This window comes from Ochotona princeps, chromosome 7 (genome assembly GCF_030435755.1).
Source record: "Ochotona princeps isolate mOchPri1 chromosome 7, mOchPri1.hap1, whole genome shotgun sequence".
Taxonomy (NCBI): domain Eukaryota; kingdom Metazoa; phylum Chordata; class Mammalia; order Lagomorpha; family Ochotonidae; genus Ochotona; species Ochotona princeps.
Window position 1 is genome coordinate 65,652,477 of NC_080838.1, and position 18,616 is coordinate 65,671,092.

Consider the following 18,616-nt stretch of genomic DNA (forward strand, 5'->3'; position numbering starts at 1 on the left):
TAATTAAAGAGAAGGAACTGTGCAAATTTGTTTCAGTAATGGAAACATGTTTTGTGTTTATCTCTAAATGTGTTGAAGAGTAGACTATATTAAATAAGTGTATAATTGACTTGTTAATGTGTCAGAAACTGAACTTGTTTTGGATCACTGGATACTCCAGGTTCCTTTGGTTAGGGGTGTTAGGAGACACCTGAAACCTTTACAAGTGTTTTATTCTGATTCCTAGTCATTTTCTCATCTATCCTGCTAAGCAGAGCTCTCCTTATCTGCTCAGGTTTTCTGATCTGTGCATATGAAGAAAAATGATAATTACGTTATAAACAGCGTATAGAACCTTTAGTGGGCCGTTTTAAATGAGGTCTCTTACTGTTTCCGATTCTGCAGCATTCCTGCTTCTAGAACGATATTTGGATATCTGCACAAATGGCCAAAGTTACCTGATTTGTTTTTCCACTACACAATTATTTTGAAATTCATCCGTGTGTGTTGATAATTTATTCCTTCTCATTGCTGAGTTTATTGTACGGACTTATTGCAGTTTATTCGTTAGTTGATAGACATTTATGTTTTTCCTCCATTTAAAACATTTTAAAGACTATTTGAAAGAATTAGAGGCAGAAAAAGTGAGAGTACATTTCCATTTACTAATTCAGTCTCCCGGTGTCTGTAACAAGCAGCGCAGGGCCAGGCCAAAACCAGGAACCTGGGACTTCATCTGGGTCTCCCATGTGAATTTGAATTTGGTTGACTTTGGGTGAACTTATGTGTTTGTTTTCCTTGGATCAATATGTGGGAATGAAATGCCTTAGGTGATATGATAGTATATATTTGATTTTTTAAGACTGCCAAATTATTTCCTAAAGTCGTATTATTCTATATTCTGATCTGCATTATATGAATTCCAGGTGTCTTTATTCTTGGTCAGTTGTTTAAAATTTTAGTGATTCTAACAGGTGTGTAATAGTACTTGTGATTTCTGCATTTCCCCAGTGACTAGTTACACTGAGCATCTTTGCTTATTTGCCATCTTCTTTGTTGAAATATTTTGCCCATTATGGCTTTTAAACAAAATTTATTAATTTTCTTATTTGAAAGGTTTGCTACAGAGAAAGAAGGTTGAGAGAGGCCTTCCATTTGCTGGCTCACTCCCCAGTTGTTTAGAGGCTGTGCTGGTAAGAAGCCGGGAACCAGGAACCTCATCCTGGTCTCATACAAGGGTGAGGGACCCAAGTACTTAGACCATTCTCTGCTCCTTTGTCAGGACATTAGGAGGGAGCTGGATTACAAGTAGAGTAGCCAGGACTCGAACCTGTGCCCGTATGGGATGCGGGTGGTGCAGGCAGAGGCTTATCTTGTTATGCCAAGGCACTGCCTGCCATCCCTTGCAGTTATTTTAAATTGAGAATTCTTTGTTTATTCTTGGAGATACACACACATACGTGTGTGTGTGTGTGTGTATTCATTTCAGTGATCTATAAATACTTCTCCCAGTCTGTGATTTGGCTTTTTACTTTCTTCCTAATTGTTTCAGAGAGCTAAAGTTTTTGATGAGGTCCACTTCTTCAGTTTTTATTGATTTTTGTTTTGTTTTTGATAAATTTTTGCTAAGCTAGTTATCATTAATGGTTTCTTCTAGTATCTACACTGTGCTCTTTCAGTTAGAGTTGTTACTCTTTTTGATTATGTGTGAGGCAGGAGTTTAAAATCAAGTTTCATTTGTTGGAATGTGACAGTCTGCACTGCTTGTTAGAGATTATCCTTTCTCCATGGAGATGGTTTAGTGCCTTTGTTGGAAATTGACCATGTATTCATGGCACTACTTCTAGACTCTTTGTTGTTTTGATCTGTTTATACAACTTCAAGATAAACACATCTTAGTTCTGTAATTACTGTTACTTCATAATGAAGCTTGAAATTTGTATAAGCCCTCCAGTTTTGTTTTTCTTTTAAAAAATGTCTTAAAGTTAGCTATCTTGTGTTTCTGTAAAATCTATATGCTTAAATTTCATTGGACTTATGTTCAAGCTGGAGATAAGTTTATGGAGAACTGATATTTAAACAATATTGAATCTGATTCAGGAATATGATTTGTTTCTCCATTTACTTAGTTATTTAATTGTTTTATTATTGTGTTTCCATGATACTGGTCCTGTGCATTTTTATATGAATATCTAAGTGTTTATAATTTTTGATGCCATTATAAATGGCACTTAAGAACCGTTTCTATTTGTTACTTACACATGGAAAGGCAGTTAATATTGCATGATTTCTTTTTTGTGTGTATTCTGTAGAATTTTCTCATATAAATAATTTGTTTTCTGTGACTAAGGGTAGGTTTGATTCTTCCTTCCAGTCTGAAATCCATCTGTATTTTTGCTTTCCTTACCTGCCTGCTTGCAAGAATAACACTTCTATTTGCAAAGTTGGATAAAAGAGAAGATAATCTTCATCTTGTTTCTGATCTTAGAAAAACATTCAGGATTTCAGACAATCAGTCTGATGGTAGCTGTTTCTTATTCATGCTGTTGTCTGGCTGAGTGCATTCTTTATTTTTTGAAATGAAGAGTTTGTCTTAAAATACAAATGAGTGTTGAAGTTTTCAAATGCTTCCTGTGTATTTGAGATGATTGTTATATATTCATGGTACACAGGTGAAGTAGTTCAAAAAAAATTTGAGTATTAGGCTAGCCTTGCATTTCTGGAATAACCACCACCTGCTACGGTGTATTATTCTTTTTAGGTGTCGCTGGATTTGATTTACTAACATTTTTAGACACATTTATTATTATTATTATTATTATTATTATTTTTATTACATTGCATTATGTGACACAGTTTTATAGGCTCTGGGATTCCCCCCACCCGTCCCCAAACCTTCCCCCCATGGTGGATTCCTCCACCTTGCTGCATTGCCACAGTTCAAGTTCAGTTGAGATTCTTTCATTGCAAGCATATACCAAGCATAGAGTCCAGTATTTTATTGTCCAGACAAGTTCAATGGCTTCTTGGGGAGACCATCTCTGGTCTGAAGGTAGAGCCGGCCGAGTATCATCCCGATCAATCACAAGCCCCCACATAACATCAGCAACAATTTATAAAGTTATGAAATTAGTGGACATAGTATTGAGTAACCAATATGTTAAAAAAAAATGCAAGTTCTTAACCACATCCTGTGACTTCATTGACAATCCGATTTTAGTTTATATACAACCGGGTCCTATACACCATAAAATGGTTATAGATTATTATTCAGTTGTCTCGTGTCTATTTTCAGTGTAGTATTTAGAAGCGTAATTTTGGTGAACCTGGCTTTTTTTTTTTCAGGAAGTCTAGACTGGCTTATAACTCTAACAAGACGTATGTCAACAGTTTAGGTGCAGAACAGTTTTATGGAGGGGTGTGCAGAGAAATTTTCAGTGCCCTAGTGAGGAGCAACTAATCTTTCTGTCCCACCTAGTAAGGTATAAATGAGTCCATGCTGACTGCTTCCTGTCTGATTCTAGGCTTTGCTTGTTGTTCTCTATCTATTCTAGATTTTTTGTTTGTTTGGTTATTTGCTTGATTTGAGGGGTTTCCGGAGCGATCCTGACGGTCACTGCTAGAGAGGGGGTGGATCCAAAGTTGGAACCAAGCGAGGATCAGAGAGAGCTCCCCTCCCTAGTCCCGAAGGAGGTTTACTGTTCTTCTGTTTCTGCAGACTGCTCAGGGCTCTTGACTGCTGTTCTGATGCTCTTGGATCCTGTGAGGGAGGATTTGGACTTCTGCCATCCCATGTGGGAGATTCAAGCGGGAGTGGATGACCGCAGAGATCTTGGCCTCCGAGGGCACTCCAATTCCCCATGGTCTCCTTGGTAGTTGGGATGTAGTCCTGGGTGCTTGTACTGATAGACCTTGGTGAGGATCCAGGAGTCTTCAGGGTTGGGATGCAAGCCTCCTCTTGTTTTAGACACATTTTAAAATATTTCATAGTTTTGGATTTATAGACATAGTAGTTTTATTTTTTTGTACTGTGTGCATTTGGTTTTGGTGCCAGGATAACGTTACCTCAGCTTTCTTGAAGTTTCTATATAACTGTAATTGTTTCATCTTTGAAGGTTAATCAAGGTTAACCAAGGCTTGAGAACTGAATCGCATATGATTTCTCTTCTAAAATTCTAATTCTTTTCTCATAGGATCTATGCATTCTTAACCACTTGTAGATCTTATTGCTTATTAAATGAACATGTTAATGGGATGACAGAAGTAAGTTTTGCGAAGTGTAAGAGTAACTCCGTGTTCTTTTTGAATTTTTCAGTGAAGTAGAATTGATCACAAAGGACTGGTGATAAATGGGGGAGGGGAAAGCAAGATTTTGCATCTGTGACGATTGTGTGCCAGAGCTGCCTTGTGTTGGCCTGAGAGACCTAGTTGTTAATTTTTTTTTTTTTTAAGAATCTTGCAAGAGAGTTACTAAACACAATCTATTAAAAATCACGCTATATAAACAAAAATGATGCTAGAAATGTTACTTTCTGATTTTTTTTACTACCATCTGTGCTTTTCAGATTATTTGAGGTACATATGAAATAGTGTGTAGTATTATGCTGGTGGGAATCTTCCTAGCTCTTTGTTTGTGGATTTATTTCCTTAATATCTTGAAAGTTACCATTCATATAGAACACTGTGTATTATAAATGGATGCGTGGGAATAGCCTCATCACAGAAATACTGCACATATTTCAAATAGAGACCAATTTGTGTCCATATTTCAGAAAGTTTTGGGCAAAATTAAAATTTAGTATGTTCTAAGTCTGTTGTGTATAGTACAAAATGTTGGGAAGTATTCTTTGAGTATTAGAAAATCATTATCAACAGACACTGCTCATAACATTGATTAACAATTGAAGTTCTGACAAGTGTTTTTAGATGTTTATATTTTTGTATATTTGAAGGCCAGAGAAAGAGAGAGACAGACAGACTTTGCATCTGCTGGATTACACTGTCTGCAGCAAGGATGGGGCTCTAGGGCCAAGTTAGTACTCAGACCTCCATAGGGGTCACCTTCATGGGCTGAACCTAAAGGGGCTGAAGCACTTGAGCTGTTTTTTTGTTGTCTACCAGGATGGGTCAGCTTGCATGCTAAATCAGAAGCAAAGCAGTAAAGGACTCATCCTGGCACTCAGTATGGGATGAAGGCATCTGAAGTGGTGGCTAACCTGCTAACCATAGTTCCCAATCAGTCTGACAAGTCTTTGTTGCTTCAGCTTTGTCTGTTAAATGCAAATGAAATGATCAACTGTCATTTTATGGAGTTATACTCATTTTGTTGCTACAGATCAAGTACAACATTCTGTGGCAGTGTAGCTGACTATATGGAATTTACAACTGGTTTTTGCATGTCATTTTAAGTTTTGTGTTGCACATTCTTTGTATTAGTAAAAATTGACAGGATAACACCCATGTGCTGTGTTCTGGTAGAAAGCTTGTTTGTCTTCAAGTACAGAGCAATTCCTGAAGTTACACTGACTTTCTCAGGTCTCCTTGCCCAACATCCAACAATCAGTGACTACTGCTTAGTACTCAGAGAAAGACCCAGATCCTACCCTCTCCCCTTGTCAAGATTTATTTCCTTGAACAACAGAGCAACACAGAAAGAGAGTGAGAGAGTTTTTAGTTTCTGTGTGTTGGTTCACTCTTCAGAAGGCCACGATGACCCTAGGCCAGACCCAAGCCAGGAGCCTGAACCTCAACCTGGGTCTCCTCCCATGATGGTGGCAAGGGCCCAAGTACTTGAGCCGTCTTCTGCTGCTTTCCCAGGTGCTTTAGCAGGGGAGCTGGATCAAAGCAGCGCAGCCAGAACTCACACCAACACTTGGATATGGGAGAAGGCATTGCACGCTGTGGCTTTAACACACTGGGTCACAAAACCAGCCCTAGGCCTAGAATTCTGATGATGATTGTTTGTCCAGCATGTAAGGCAAGATGGTGTAGTGTAAGGCTGGGCCTGTTGAGCCAGGAAGAGAAGGTTAAGTTGCTCTCAGGTACCCACTAACAGCAGCGCAATCAAAGACAAGTTTGAGAGTGTCCCTGTGCCCTTCTAAAATAGAGATAATTAAAACACTTGCAACTTGAAGTAGTTGTGATTGCCTCTGCAAATTAATACATGTAAAACCTTGTGACTGATGTTTGTCACATGATTGGTACTCAGTGAATGACAGTTACATCTGTTTTTTTGTCTCCTGTGGAAATTGTTAGGATTCTCAACCTTTGGTGGGAAAGATACCTGCTTCTTTAACATCTAGAGACAATTTTAATTGGCTAGAGTGTCTGATCAACAGCCTTTGACTTTTCGGTTTCTCTTTGGCATTCTGCTTCCTTTGCAATGTGCTTGGTGTTGCTGATAGTCATTTAGCGCTTGCTGTACCCTGGATCTGTGCTTTGCTTATGTTTGTGCAGGGATTCTCAACTTTAGCGTTAATAGCCTTTGAGTTGGGTTTTTCTCATTGTGGAAAGTTTTAGATCTTAACATCCAGACTGAAATGTTTTTCTGTATTTAATTGCACTTGGATTTCAAAAAGATCTATAGCCTACTGATGATGTCACTTACTCTATGCTTAGAGATTGTTGGGGAACATTTTCTATCATGGAAAAGAAAATTAATTGTCTTGAGGTAAATTGTTACTTTTGGGCATTTGTAAGTGACCTTTAGGCTTTTAAATAAAGCAGGCAACCATTGGTATTTTGTTTGAAGTTAAAGTAATGAGTAACTGCTCAATGAGTACAATCTTAATTGTTTTGAGGAGTATGTTTTAAATACATTTTGAATAGGATCTTTCTTTTGAATAGCACCTGTGTGTGTGTGTGTGTGTGTGTGTGTGTGTGTGTGTGTATTCTCTAGGGAAGACTATGGTCTTTAGTATTTTGGGGACAAGGTTTGCCTTATTGAAATAGTTTTTCATAATAGCCAAAGATAACTGACATTTATTTCTCTTAAGTAATACTCAAGCAAGATCAGGTTAGCTTTTCTAAATTAGAATATGGAAAAACTGGAAATATTTTAAAACTACAGTATGACTAAACCTCTAAGGTATAGGTCATACTATAAATCTAAGGTCCCAGGCTTATAATAACAGAAGTGTTTTTTTTTAAGATTTATTCATTTTATTGGAAAGGCAGATGTACAGAGAGGAGGAGAGACAGAGAGGAAGATCTTCCGTCCGATGATTCACTCCCCAAATGAGTGCTGCACCGATCTGAAGCCAGGAGCCAGGAACCTCCTCCAGGTCTCCCACGCAGGTGCAAGGTCCCAAGGCTTTGGGCCGTCCTTGACTGCGTTCCCAGGCCACAAGCAGGGAGCTGGATGGGAAGTGGAGCTGCCGGGATTAGAACTAGTACCCGTATGGGATCCTGACACGTGCAAGGCGAGAACCTTAACCGTTACGCTATCATGCCGGGCCCAATAACAGAAATGTTTTGTGGAGATGTTTAATATTCTGCTTTTAGTATTTATTTAATAAATGATAGAGGATAGATGGAGAGGACAGGGAAAGATCTTCCACGTGATGATCCACCCTCCCACCCTCCAGATGGCCACAATGGCCAGTATTGGGCCAGGCTTGAGTGAAGCCTGGAGCTTCTCATTCTCTTCCATGGGTGGCATGAGGCCCAGGCACTTGCAGCACCCTTACTGCTTTCCCAGGCCATGAGCAACTATATATTGTCATAGTTTACTTTGTGATACAGGTGAGAATTAATGTGTATTCATTTTTGCATATAGATGACAGATTGTTCTAGCAGCGTTTGTTGAAAGAAACTATCATTTCTGTGTGATTGAAGTGTGAGTCTGTTTCTAGTTTATGATTCTGGACTTAAAGTTTTAAAAGTTTTAAAGTTTTTTTTAAGTTTTAAATGTTGTAAAATCAGTATATATATACAAGTGCATATTTCATTTTTAAAGGTGTTTACACTTTTGAAACTGATAGGGTGACTGTATCCCCACTCTTTTCAAAGCCATAAGCTTCCTCTAGTTATACCTATGTTACTATAAGATTATTGCATTTGGAAAGATGTATAAACACCAATAATGTAATTTCATCTTGTTCTGGAATCCTAATTGCCACCATATGTCTGCGTATTGTTTGGATAGATAGCTAGTTGATGTGAAGTAGATCCCTAATAAATTTTGAGTTTTATTTACAGAATTTTATATAACAACAACTTGTTATTACTATTGCCTAATTGTTTGTCAGTAGAAAAAAAATATCACGGGCTTCTCCCTCAATATCCTCCTTTACCTCAGATACAAGATGGAAACAATATGGACATAATAGTATTGCCCACTTCCCTATCCCCCTGAACCCCCTTTTTTTTTTCCTTTCTTTTTCTTTCTTTAACTGTAATTAACTATGTAAAGATTGTCAACAACAACACAATAAAATAGATTATAAAAAAAAAAAAAAGAAAAAAGAAAAAATATCACTGAATTAGGAAACCAATTGCCATCACCTTAAGTTATATGTAGCATATGTGCTTAACCTGTTTATCATTTATTTAATTACCCCAATAAAACTTCTCATTCTTTCATTTCCTCCTAGCTTTCCAATCCAAAGCTAGGAGCCTGGAGCTTCCTCCTGGTCTCCTTCTTGGGTGCAGGGTCCAAAGGCCCTGGGCCATCCTCCATTGTTTTCCCAGGCCACAAAAAGGGAGCTGTATGGAAAGTGGGGCCTCTGGGATTAGAATCAGCGCCCATATGGGATCCTGGCACATGCAAGGCAAGGACTCCACCCACTATGCTACATTGCCAGGCCCAAATTTTAATTTTTTAAAGATCTTCCTTCTGACTGTTCACTGCTTAAATGGCCACAGTGGCCGGAGCTGAGCCGATCAGGAGCCAGGTGCTTCTTATGGGCCTCCTAGATGGGTGCCGGGTCCCAAGGCCTTGGGCCATGCTCTATTGTTTTCCCAGGGCATAAACATGGGGCTAGATGGGAAGTAGATTAGCCGGGACAAAAACTGGCAACACATACGGGATCCCAGAGCTTGTAAAGTGAGGATTTAGCCATTGAGCCATTGTGCTAGACCCTTCACTTCCTTTTTAAATATTTTAAGTACTGAAAATACTTATTGGAGACGCAGAGAGAAAGAGTAAGAGTGAGTGATGCAGTCAGATGGTTTACTCCCAAGCCTGCCACGGCCAAAGCAGAAGGCCCACTGTCCAGGGGAGTGGCAGGGTCCTGGCTACTTGAGCCATCGCTGTGATTACCAGGTTACTGCCTTGGGCAGCCGGCTGGTCACCTGACACTGCTTGGGATGCTCCAACAGGCTTAACTGCTCAGCCAAATGCCTGGCCCCTGAAAATTTGCCCTTTGTGTCCTAGAACTCCTGCTTTGGACTGTTTGAGATATCTGTTCACCACTCCCCTGCTTGGTGGTTAAGTTGCTTTGTTTTCTCTAGCTGTTGTCATTTCATAATAGTGACAGCTATTTGATGAGAGGACAACAAAAAGTAAAAGGAATGAGAAATGCTGTTTTCCTCATAGGTTTATTTAAAAGTAGAATATTCTAAAACATTTCCAAGTAGTTCCGTGAGAACATTGTGTGTTCAGAGGATAAGGAGCCTGTCTTACTCTTTTTGGTGCCCGGAACAGCAGGTGATAGTAATGGCATGGAATGACTATTTCTTGACTAAATGTTAAATTGGTTCTAAACATGTGATTCCCAAAGTCTGAAGACTATTTTCAAAATAGTGATTTTACCCTTATAAAACCTAGGTTTGGTTTTGTTTATTTAGAATGGTCACAAAGTTGGATATGACATTGAAAATTTGGCATGAAGTTCTTTTGATGTTTACCTTATTTGCCATCTGTGGATTTTAGTTGAAATTTTAATTAAGATAAATGCCATCAAAGGCTCTTGGGATAGAGAAAGGCAAGGATTGTTAATGACGGTGTTTTTTTATCCCAGTGAGTTTTCTAAGTGCTTATTGATTGCCATCAATCTTTAACTTTATCAACATGAACTACTATTTTTAGTGTAAATTCCCAGGTGTTGGTTTAGCATCATCTGGTGAGCCCATGCATGCACAGTACAGATTTTGTGTGACTGTTAAAGTGATTGATAGCTATGTGTAGCTAAAAAATGGATATTGATGAAGATGTAGAAACTTCAAAAAATGGCAGAGTGTGGGGGTTTGTTAGCAAGGTAAACACAGATACATTTTCTCAGGGAGGAAATTGAGGGAGGTACTACCAGATGGGAAACAGAAGTTTGCTACAGGGAGTATTCAGTAGATAGCAAGTACTATATTTTTTTCTTATATAATCTTAGGTAATAACTGCCAGCATAAGATTTGTGATTTTTCTAAAAAAGATTTATTTATTTTACAGAGAGAGGGGGAGACATAGATCTTCCATCCCCAGATGGTCTCGTAGGCCAGGGGTAGGCGTTCATAGCTGGAAGCTAGAAAGTTCTTCCTGGTTTTCCTATGCCAGTGCAGGGGCCCAAGGCCTCGGACCATCCTCTGCTGCTTTCCTAGGCCATAAGCAAGGGTGGAGGTAGGAGGCTGGATCAGAAGTGCAGCAGGTGGAACTTGGACCAGCACCCACATTGAATGCCACTGTTGCAGGCTGAGGATTAGCTGGCTATCTATCATGCCAGCCCTTAGCTGAGATTTAAAAAAATATTTAATTTACTTGAAAAAAGAGTGAGAAAAAGAGATAGATTCTCTGTTCTCTGGTTCAATTTGTAATGGTCTCATGGTTAAAGCTGGGTTGGCTCTGAAGCTGGAAGCCAGGAGCTTCTTTAGGTCTTCCCATGTGGGTAATGGAGCCCAAGGCCGTGTTCCATCCTCTGCTGCTTTCCTAGGCCATAAGCAGGTAGCTGGATAGGAAGTGCAGCAGCTGAAACTTAACCAGCACCCACTTGGGATGCCAGCACCTCAGGCAGAGGGTTAGGTTGCTAGGCCACATTGCTGGTCCTACTCTGTGACTGTTTGAAAGTATAAAGCCACTGATATTTTCTCTATAGTGTAAATAAAACTGTGTAGGCTTAATTTTCTGTTTGTTTCTGGGAATTCCACCTGCACCTGCATCTCCACCTAAGATGGCCTTTGCAGTTGTGATCACTTAATGTTTCTAATGAATTGTATTTTAGGGTTGGATTACTTGAAGTAGAAGTGTCTGATTAATGGAACACTCTTTGGTTCCAATGTTCAGTCTTCATGTGAATCCTAAATGAAATCACATTAATTATACTGAGCTGCACACTAAGATCTTAAAGCTTAGGTTGGTGAGAGGAAAGCTGTCGTTAAAGAGAGAACTTTTTATTTATTTTTATACACTATAGGGGGTACTTTTTTTTTTGTTTCAGATTTTTAAAATTTATTTTTATTGGCAAGGCAGAATTCTTCTCTCCTATAGTTAACTTCCCTAATGTCCACAACAGCTAGGGCTGGGCCAGGCCAAGTCCAGGAGCAAGGGGCTTCATCCAGGTCTTGTAGGTCTCCCACATGGTTCCAGGGGTCCAAGGATGCAGACTCCTCCGCTGCTCTCATAGGCAGTAGCGGGGAACTTGATTGGAGGTGGAGCAGCCTGGCCCTGTGGGATGCAGGCACAGGCAGCAGCTTAACCCACAGTGTCACTGTAATTTTTTTCTTTTTTTCTTTTTTTTAAGATTTGTTTGAAAGAGTTTCAGAGAGAGAAAAGCCTTCTGTCTTTTGGTTCATTGCCCAGATGGCAGCAACAGCCAAGGTTCGGCCAGAAGCTCCTTCTGAGTCTCCTGGCTGAGAGCAGGGACCCAAAGCACTTGAGCCATCTTATGTTGTTTTCCACGGCCATGAACAGGTGTGCTGGGTCTGAAGTAGAGCAGCTGGGAGCAACCTGGTGTCCATATGGTGTGCCAGCAGCACAGGTGGCAGTTGGACCTCCCACACCGCAGCACTAGCCCCACCCCGTGAGATTTATGAGACCCATGTTTCTGCAGATTGAATGGTCTTTGTTTTCCCCATCCTCAGTGTAGTTAATGCATTATGGATCTTTGGGTCTTTGTCTGATTTGATCTTTTTTACTCTTTTTAGTATTATTATTTTCCATTATACAGCTTTGTTGTGTAGGTATTCCTCCTTCCCTCCTTTATTTAATTTTATAAAATCTTAAAATAGCACACAAAAGAACCCACATGTGCCTTATGATGTACAGTAGCAGTTCTAAAAATTGTGTTATCTAAAAACTTTATTTTCAGAAATGTTTTAGGTGGGCTGAATATGGTAGAAACAATTTTTGACCTGTGGAAAATAATCATATTCTTTGTGCAGTGATGTTCTAAGACATTTATGGAAAGTAAAATATGGTTTAATATCACCCAGATTGTGTGATAATGTTACAGTTGAAGAGCTAAATGTACAAACTGGAAACTAATTACTATTAATAGATGAGCCAATCTGTAAAACTTTAGTTTTTTTCTCTTTAAGTAAATAGAAAGGAATGACCTTCCCCTTCAGAAATGAGGGGAAATTATGGCATGGGAAATTTTAGTTATGCTTTTTTTTTTTTTAAAGATTTATTCTGTTTTACTTGAAAGCAGAGTTACAGAGATCTTCCTTGTACTGGTTCGCCTCCCAAATGGCTGCAACAGTCAGGGATGGACCTGTCTGAAGCTGGAGCTGGGATCTTATTCTGGGTCTTTCACGTGTTTGCAGTGGCCTGAAGCCTTGGGCCATCCTTCGCTGTTCTCCCAGGTCACCAGCAGGGAGCTGGAGTTGGAACAGCTGGGACTGTGACCTGCAACTCTGTGGGATTGCAGAGCCACAGGTGGAGAATTAGCTTGCTACGCCACTGTGCTGGTCTCTAAACTAGCTTTGATTCCTTACAATATGTATTATTTAAATGGCAGAGTTAGGAGAGAAATGAGAGAGAGGTCTTTCATCTATTGGCTCGCTCACTCCCTAGATGATGATAGCTGGTGGCTGGGAGATCTGGTCCCACACCACAGTGATCACCACAGAGTGTAGTAGTGTCCTAGCTTGTTCGCATTTCCCCTCATGGAATAATTAGTTTCTGTAAGAGCCTGGCATACTACAGATAATGTTGCTTTTTTTTTAAACATAAAAGTTGTACTGCTAAGTGAGTTATTAGCCTGGCAACCGAAAGAGAAAAACTCAGTATCCCACTTCCTAAGTCTATAATTAATTGTTTTTTTTTTTTTGATTTTGATTTTAACAGACTAATAGGGATGCCAAAGGAAAAATATGATCCTCCAGATCCTCGCCGAATTTACACCATCATGTCAGCAGAGGAGGTAGCCAATGGGAAAAAATCGCACTGGGCAGAATTAGAAATTTCAGGTGAGTAGAATTTGAAGCGTTTATTTTGGGATGTAGTAGTAATAATGAGCAAGAGTTGAATCTTGATTTATTATTTTTTTGTTGGACCTTTTAAAATAGGTGGACTAAATGAAAAGATACAAGTGCTGAGGTACTAGTGTTTATCTGGCAGTAAATAAATACCTTTGTTCTCGCTCTTTTGGGTTCTCATTGGCTTGAGTTAGAATTGGCAGATGAAATTGAAGGTATTGGGGATTTCAGTTTCTAAATTAAAAGAGATTTTTAGATACAGCAGATTTTTATTTTGGCCATGTTAGGATGATTATTTTTGTAAATTGAGATCTTTGCCGTTCCCCTGTCTTCCCACTGTGGACAGAGAAGGCAACCTTAAAAGCCGTCTATTCCAACGAATGTGTGATAGCCATTACAGGACATCTAAGATTTGTCAGAACAGAATTGGGTACCTAAAAGCTCATGACCCAGTCTAATAATGTGGGAAGATACCAGGCAACGCAGACTAAGCAGCATGCTTACAACATCTCTGACAAGTAATCCTGAGAATTGTCAAGGTCATGAAAAAACAGGAAAAACAGAAAACAGTGGACCTTAGGAGGCTAAGGATTCAAGAGGACTGGATGCGAAATGGTACGCTGAATGAATGCTGGAACAGAGCTGGTAAACACTGGTGAAACACAGTGAAGTAGAGTTAATGTGACTTGTAATTAAGGGAGAACCAGGGGTGTTTGGAAAGCAATCATATGGTGATAAAAGTAAATGGCTAATATTATGAAGACTTTCTGTATTTGCAGTATCTTCTACCACCTTTTCATCTTTGCAGCCTAGTCTTCATCTTGGACCTAGAGTTTTATGCCTTACTGTTTTACCTTTTAGGTAGAGTGCGGAGCTTAAGTACATCACTCTGGTCATTGACACACTTGACAGCGCTGCACCTAAATGACAATTACCTTAGTCGCATTCCACCTGATATTGCCAAGCTTCATAATCTGGTTTACCTGGATCTGTCATCCAATAAACTCAGAAGTTTACCAGCAGAACTAGGAAACATGGTGTCTCTCAGGTGAGGAAATACCACAGCCATGTACAGTTCTAAGTGTACCAAACAGTGAAACAGTGGCATGTTACTTGTCTTTTGGTAGGATTTACATATGCACGTGAAGGTAAACTGGTAGAAACTGTCTAAACATGGTTCTTAGATCACTCTCTTGAGCATTTCTTTGCCTTGTTGGAAACTTGGAGGTTCCTGGCCAAGAATGTGCTTAATATTGCCTATTGATTGTAACCCAAACTTGAGGTACAGCTAAAGCTTTTCACCTCACCTTAGGTTCAAATCAGATAAGATCAATGAGAAATGATAAAATATGGTTTGTTGATAAGTAAAACCTTGAGGAAAATAGCTTCAATCTGTAAAGCAAGGTATATTTATATTTTGTAATTATAGTTTCCTAAGGAAACATTAAAACCTGGCAAACTTTTTTTTTCTAGTATTTTAGTGTTGTGTGAGAATTTCTTCATAGGAGAAAATTTAACTGGAAGCTTAAGGCATTGTGTTGGTGTTCCCAATGAAAATAAGAACTGCATTTTAACCTTGTTTATATTAGTAAAAAATAATGTGTTTATTATTGTAATCTAAAAATGTGTAGTTACGTGTTTAAAATTGAACACGTGAGTATTGTTTTAGAATGTTGTCCATCACGATCCTGTGATGAGTTCTTACTTTGTTTGGCACTGAGTTTTCCTTTTGAGCTATCCACTAGTGAAGGTACCATTTATCTTTTCTGTAGTCTGCTGCCCTATTCTTATCTGTACCATCCTAAGCTTTTTTAAATTTGTCATATTGTTGTGAGGCTCTTTTTTACATTTTCCATTTAATTATCTTTTGCTTCTTTGCCTAATTTATTTTTCTGTTTTTCATGTTACCATGATTAAAGTTGAATCAGCTATGAGACATGCAATTGATTATGGTTTATTCCTGAAATTTGTGCAAAAATATTGGCATTTTTCTATCAGTTAGTCTTGGTCCAGATTATCTGCTGTCTTTGATACTGCTGGGTGTTTGTCACTCATTTGCATATGATAGGCATTTTGGGTGAAGAGAAAAGAGCTTGAGAATGGCACAAAATTCCTATACATCTTTAATCTGTGCTTGAAATAAGTAAGTCATAGATACATTGTTCATGATTGTGACAGTAACTTTTAGCATTTTAATATTGTACAAAGTTTTTGGGTGAATAGAGAAATGGCTTGAATATAAACATCACTCTTGATATGTTAAAAGGAGGGCTAAGAATTATAAATGTAGGCTTTAATGAAGTTTGATATATTAAAATGAAGCCGTTTTATTTTGTTTTTATACAGGGAATTGCTTTTAAATAACAATATGTTACGGGTTTTGCCTTATGAACTTGGTCGGCTCTTCCAGCTACAAACTCTAGGTTTGAAAGGTGAGTGATTTTTTTTTTTGAAACTAATGTTAATTTGTTCATATGTAAGACAGGGTTACAGAAAGGTCTGGGCAGAGAGGGAAGGAGAGGTCTTGCATTGCTGGTGCACTCCCCAAATGCTTGTAGCAGCGTGGACTGGGCCAGACTGAAGCCAAAAGCCAGGAACTCCTTCCTGTTCTCCCACATGAGCCGTCCTCTGCTGCTTTCCCAGGCACATTCATGGGGATCTAGGCCTCAGATTAGCCCTGTCACAGAAAATGCCACTGGTGAAAGCAGTGACTTAACACGATATTCCACAATGATCCCCCCCCCTTTTTTTACAGTGATTGTGTTAACATTCAGTATTGAGGGTTACTACCTCCCCTTTGAAAATATTTCATTTGAAAGGCGGAGAGAGGTATAGAGAGAGACTGAGTGATGATCTGTTCTGCTGGTTCTGTCCCCAAATGTCAGCAATTCCGGGGTTGGGCCAGGCTGAAGCCAGGAAACCCCAGCTCCCTGTAGGTCTCTTATATGGTGGCAGGGCCCATGTGCAGTATTCCAGCGTGCGCATCAGCAGGAAGCGGCATTGGAAGCAGAGGAGCTCAGCTTTAAATTAAGCAGTCTAGCTGGTTCTAATCCCGGCAGCTCCACTTCCCATCCAGCTCCCGGCTTGTGGCCTGGGAAAGCAGTCAAGGATGGCCCAAAGCTTTGGGACCCTACACCCACGTGGGAGACCCGGAAGAGGTTCCTGGTTCCTGGCTTCGGATCGGTGCAGCACCGGCCCGTTGCGGTTCACTTGGGGAGTGAAACAACGGATGGAAGATCTTCCTCTCTGTCTCTCCTCCTCTCTGTATATTCGGCTTTCCAATAATAATAAATCTTTTAAAAAAAAAAATTAAGCAGTCTAGTATGGGATGTGAGTATCCCACGTGGTGAGTTACCTCTCTGACCACCTGCATTCCTCAGTGTTTTTAAAAGACCGTTTTGGAGACCAGCATGGTGATATAGAAGGCTTATCTTTCACCAGCCATGCTGGCGTTCCATATGGGCACCAGTTCATGTTCTGGTTCGTCTACATCTGACATGACTTCTTGCTTATGGCCTGGGAAAGCAATGGATGATAGCTGCTTGGGACCCTGCAACCACATGGGAGACCCAGAAGAATCCTAGCTCCTGGCTTAATACCAGCTAATCGCTAACTGAAAAATCTCCTGGCTCCTGGCTTCATATTGGCTCATGTCATAGCCTAGGCCATTCGGGGAGTGAAGCAGTGGACAGAAGATCTCTCTCTCTGTCTCTTTGTATGTCTCCTTCTCTTTGTAAATCTACCTTTCATATAAAGATAAATAAATTTTGGGAAAAAGGCCATTTTGATTGCCTTTCATCCATTTAGTTTGATTTCGAGAATGTTACTATTCTTTGGAAATAAAAGTAGTTCATGTCACGTTGAAATTTCTGTATGGTGTGGTGCCAGCTGTGTGATTTTTGTTTTGTTTTGTTTTTATATTTTATCTTTAATTTCTGTAAGACACTGAGGAGTTGTTTTAAGTTAAAATTGTGATTGACTTTTGCCTTTTTTTTTTAAGAGTGGCTTTGCTTAATGATAGAATAAATCAGAGTGCTCCCTGTTTCTTTTGTTAGAATAAATAAAATAGCATTGATACATAAGGGGAAGCATTTCATTAGTAAATATTAGCTGTATCTAATTATGTGCATTAATAAGTAATAAGTTATTATATCTGCATAAAGTACATTTACCCTAATTTGCTGCTCTCCTCTTTTTTTTTTTTTTATTAATGATTTTGCATTATGTGACAGTTTCATAGGCTCTGGGATTCCCCCCCCCACCCCTCCCCATGCCTCTCCCCGCTGCTCTCCTCTTAAACCATGAGTTTTGCTTGTTAAGTTTTAGTTGAAAGTTAAACTCACTTCATGTTAGAACTGGGGCAGACATGGTAGTGCAGAAGATTGAAGTGCTCCTTGCAATGCTAGCAACCTGTGTCGAGTGCCAGTTCAGGTCCCAGCTATGCCATGCTTCTGTTCCAGCTTCTTGCTAATGACTGGGAAGGTAGTGGATAGTGGCTCAAGTACTTGTGTGTTTGCCACCCACCGAGGGAAACCCCAGTGGAGCTCCAAGCTCCTGGCTTTGGTGTGCCCAGGATCTGCGGCTGTTAGCATTTGGGGGTGGACCAGCTGATAGAAAATCTCTGTCTTGTCACCCTTGCTTTCTTCCTCCCTCATTCTGACCCGATCTTTGTCTTTTTCTCTCTTTCCTTCTGTCTTCCTTTTCCTCTGTCAGTCTCTTGCTGCCTTCTACTTTGCTTATCAATAAATAAATTGGGGTTTATTTTTAACTTCAGAGGATTAAATAAATGTGAATGTACTATATTGATTAAATGTTTTATTCTGTAACTTGTAAGGAGTGAAGATAAAAAAGCCATAAAACACTTTCATTGATTTTATTTTCATTTTTCAGACTATTGCAATCTCCATGAAAATGTTCTTTTTGTGTTTGTTTTTGTCGTGTAATGGAGCATTAATAGTGATATTTGAGTAAAATTAGAAAGAATTCTGATATTATTGATCGAGATGACAGAAATGATAATAAGTTTTCTTATATAGAGTTTCATAAATGAGCTAATTATATGAACAGTCCAGTGTGATTTTTGTTCTTTTGAACTTAGATATAAAACAGTGGAGCTGGGAATACTTCTGTCTAACACAATTTTCTGAGGACTAATGTATGGCATTTGAAATTAGCTGTTGAACATTTTATTATGCTTTTTGTGTTTAAATCTGATTCTCAAAGAAATGGCCTTTCAAGTAGAGGAAGAATGAGGGTAAATCATTCCCTTCTACTAAAAACTTAAGTGGTA

At 39.2% G+C, this 18,616-nt stretch overlaps 1 protein-coding gene across 5 annotated transcripts in view; it reads left to right on the forward strand.

Moving 5' to 3' along the window:
* Positions 1-18,616, forward strand: part of CNOT6L (CCR4-NOT transcription complex subunit 6 like) — a 99,620-nt gene that overhangs the window by 26,007 nt on the left and 54,997 nt on the right. For all 5 annotated transcript variants that reach the window (XM_058667181.1, XM_004596160.4, XM_058667178.1 and 2 more), the window contains exons 2-4: positions 13,196-13,317; positions 14,188-14,374; positions 15,673-15,758. In XM_058667181.1, the coding sequence (XP_058523164.1) occupies positions 13,206-13,317; positions 14,188-14,374; positions 15,673-15,758 (385 nt within the window). In that variant the 5' untranslated portion in view covers positions 13,196-13,205. The remainder of the gene's footprint in view (positions 1-13,195; positions 13,318-14,187; positions 14,375-15,672; positions 15,759-18,616) is intronic.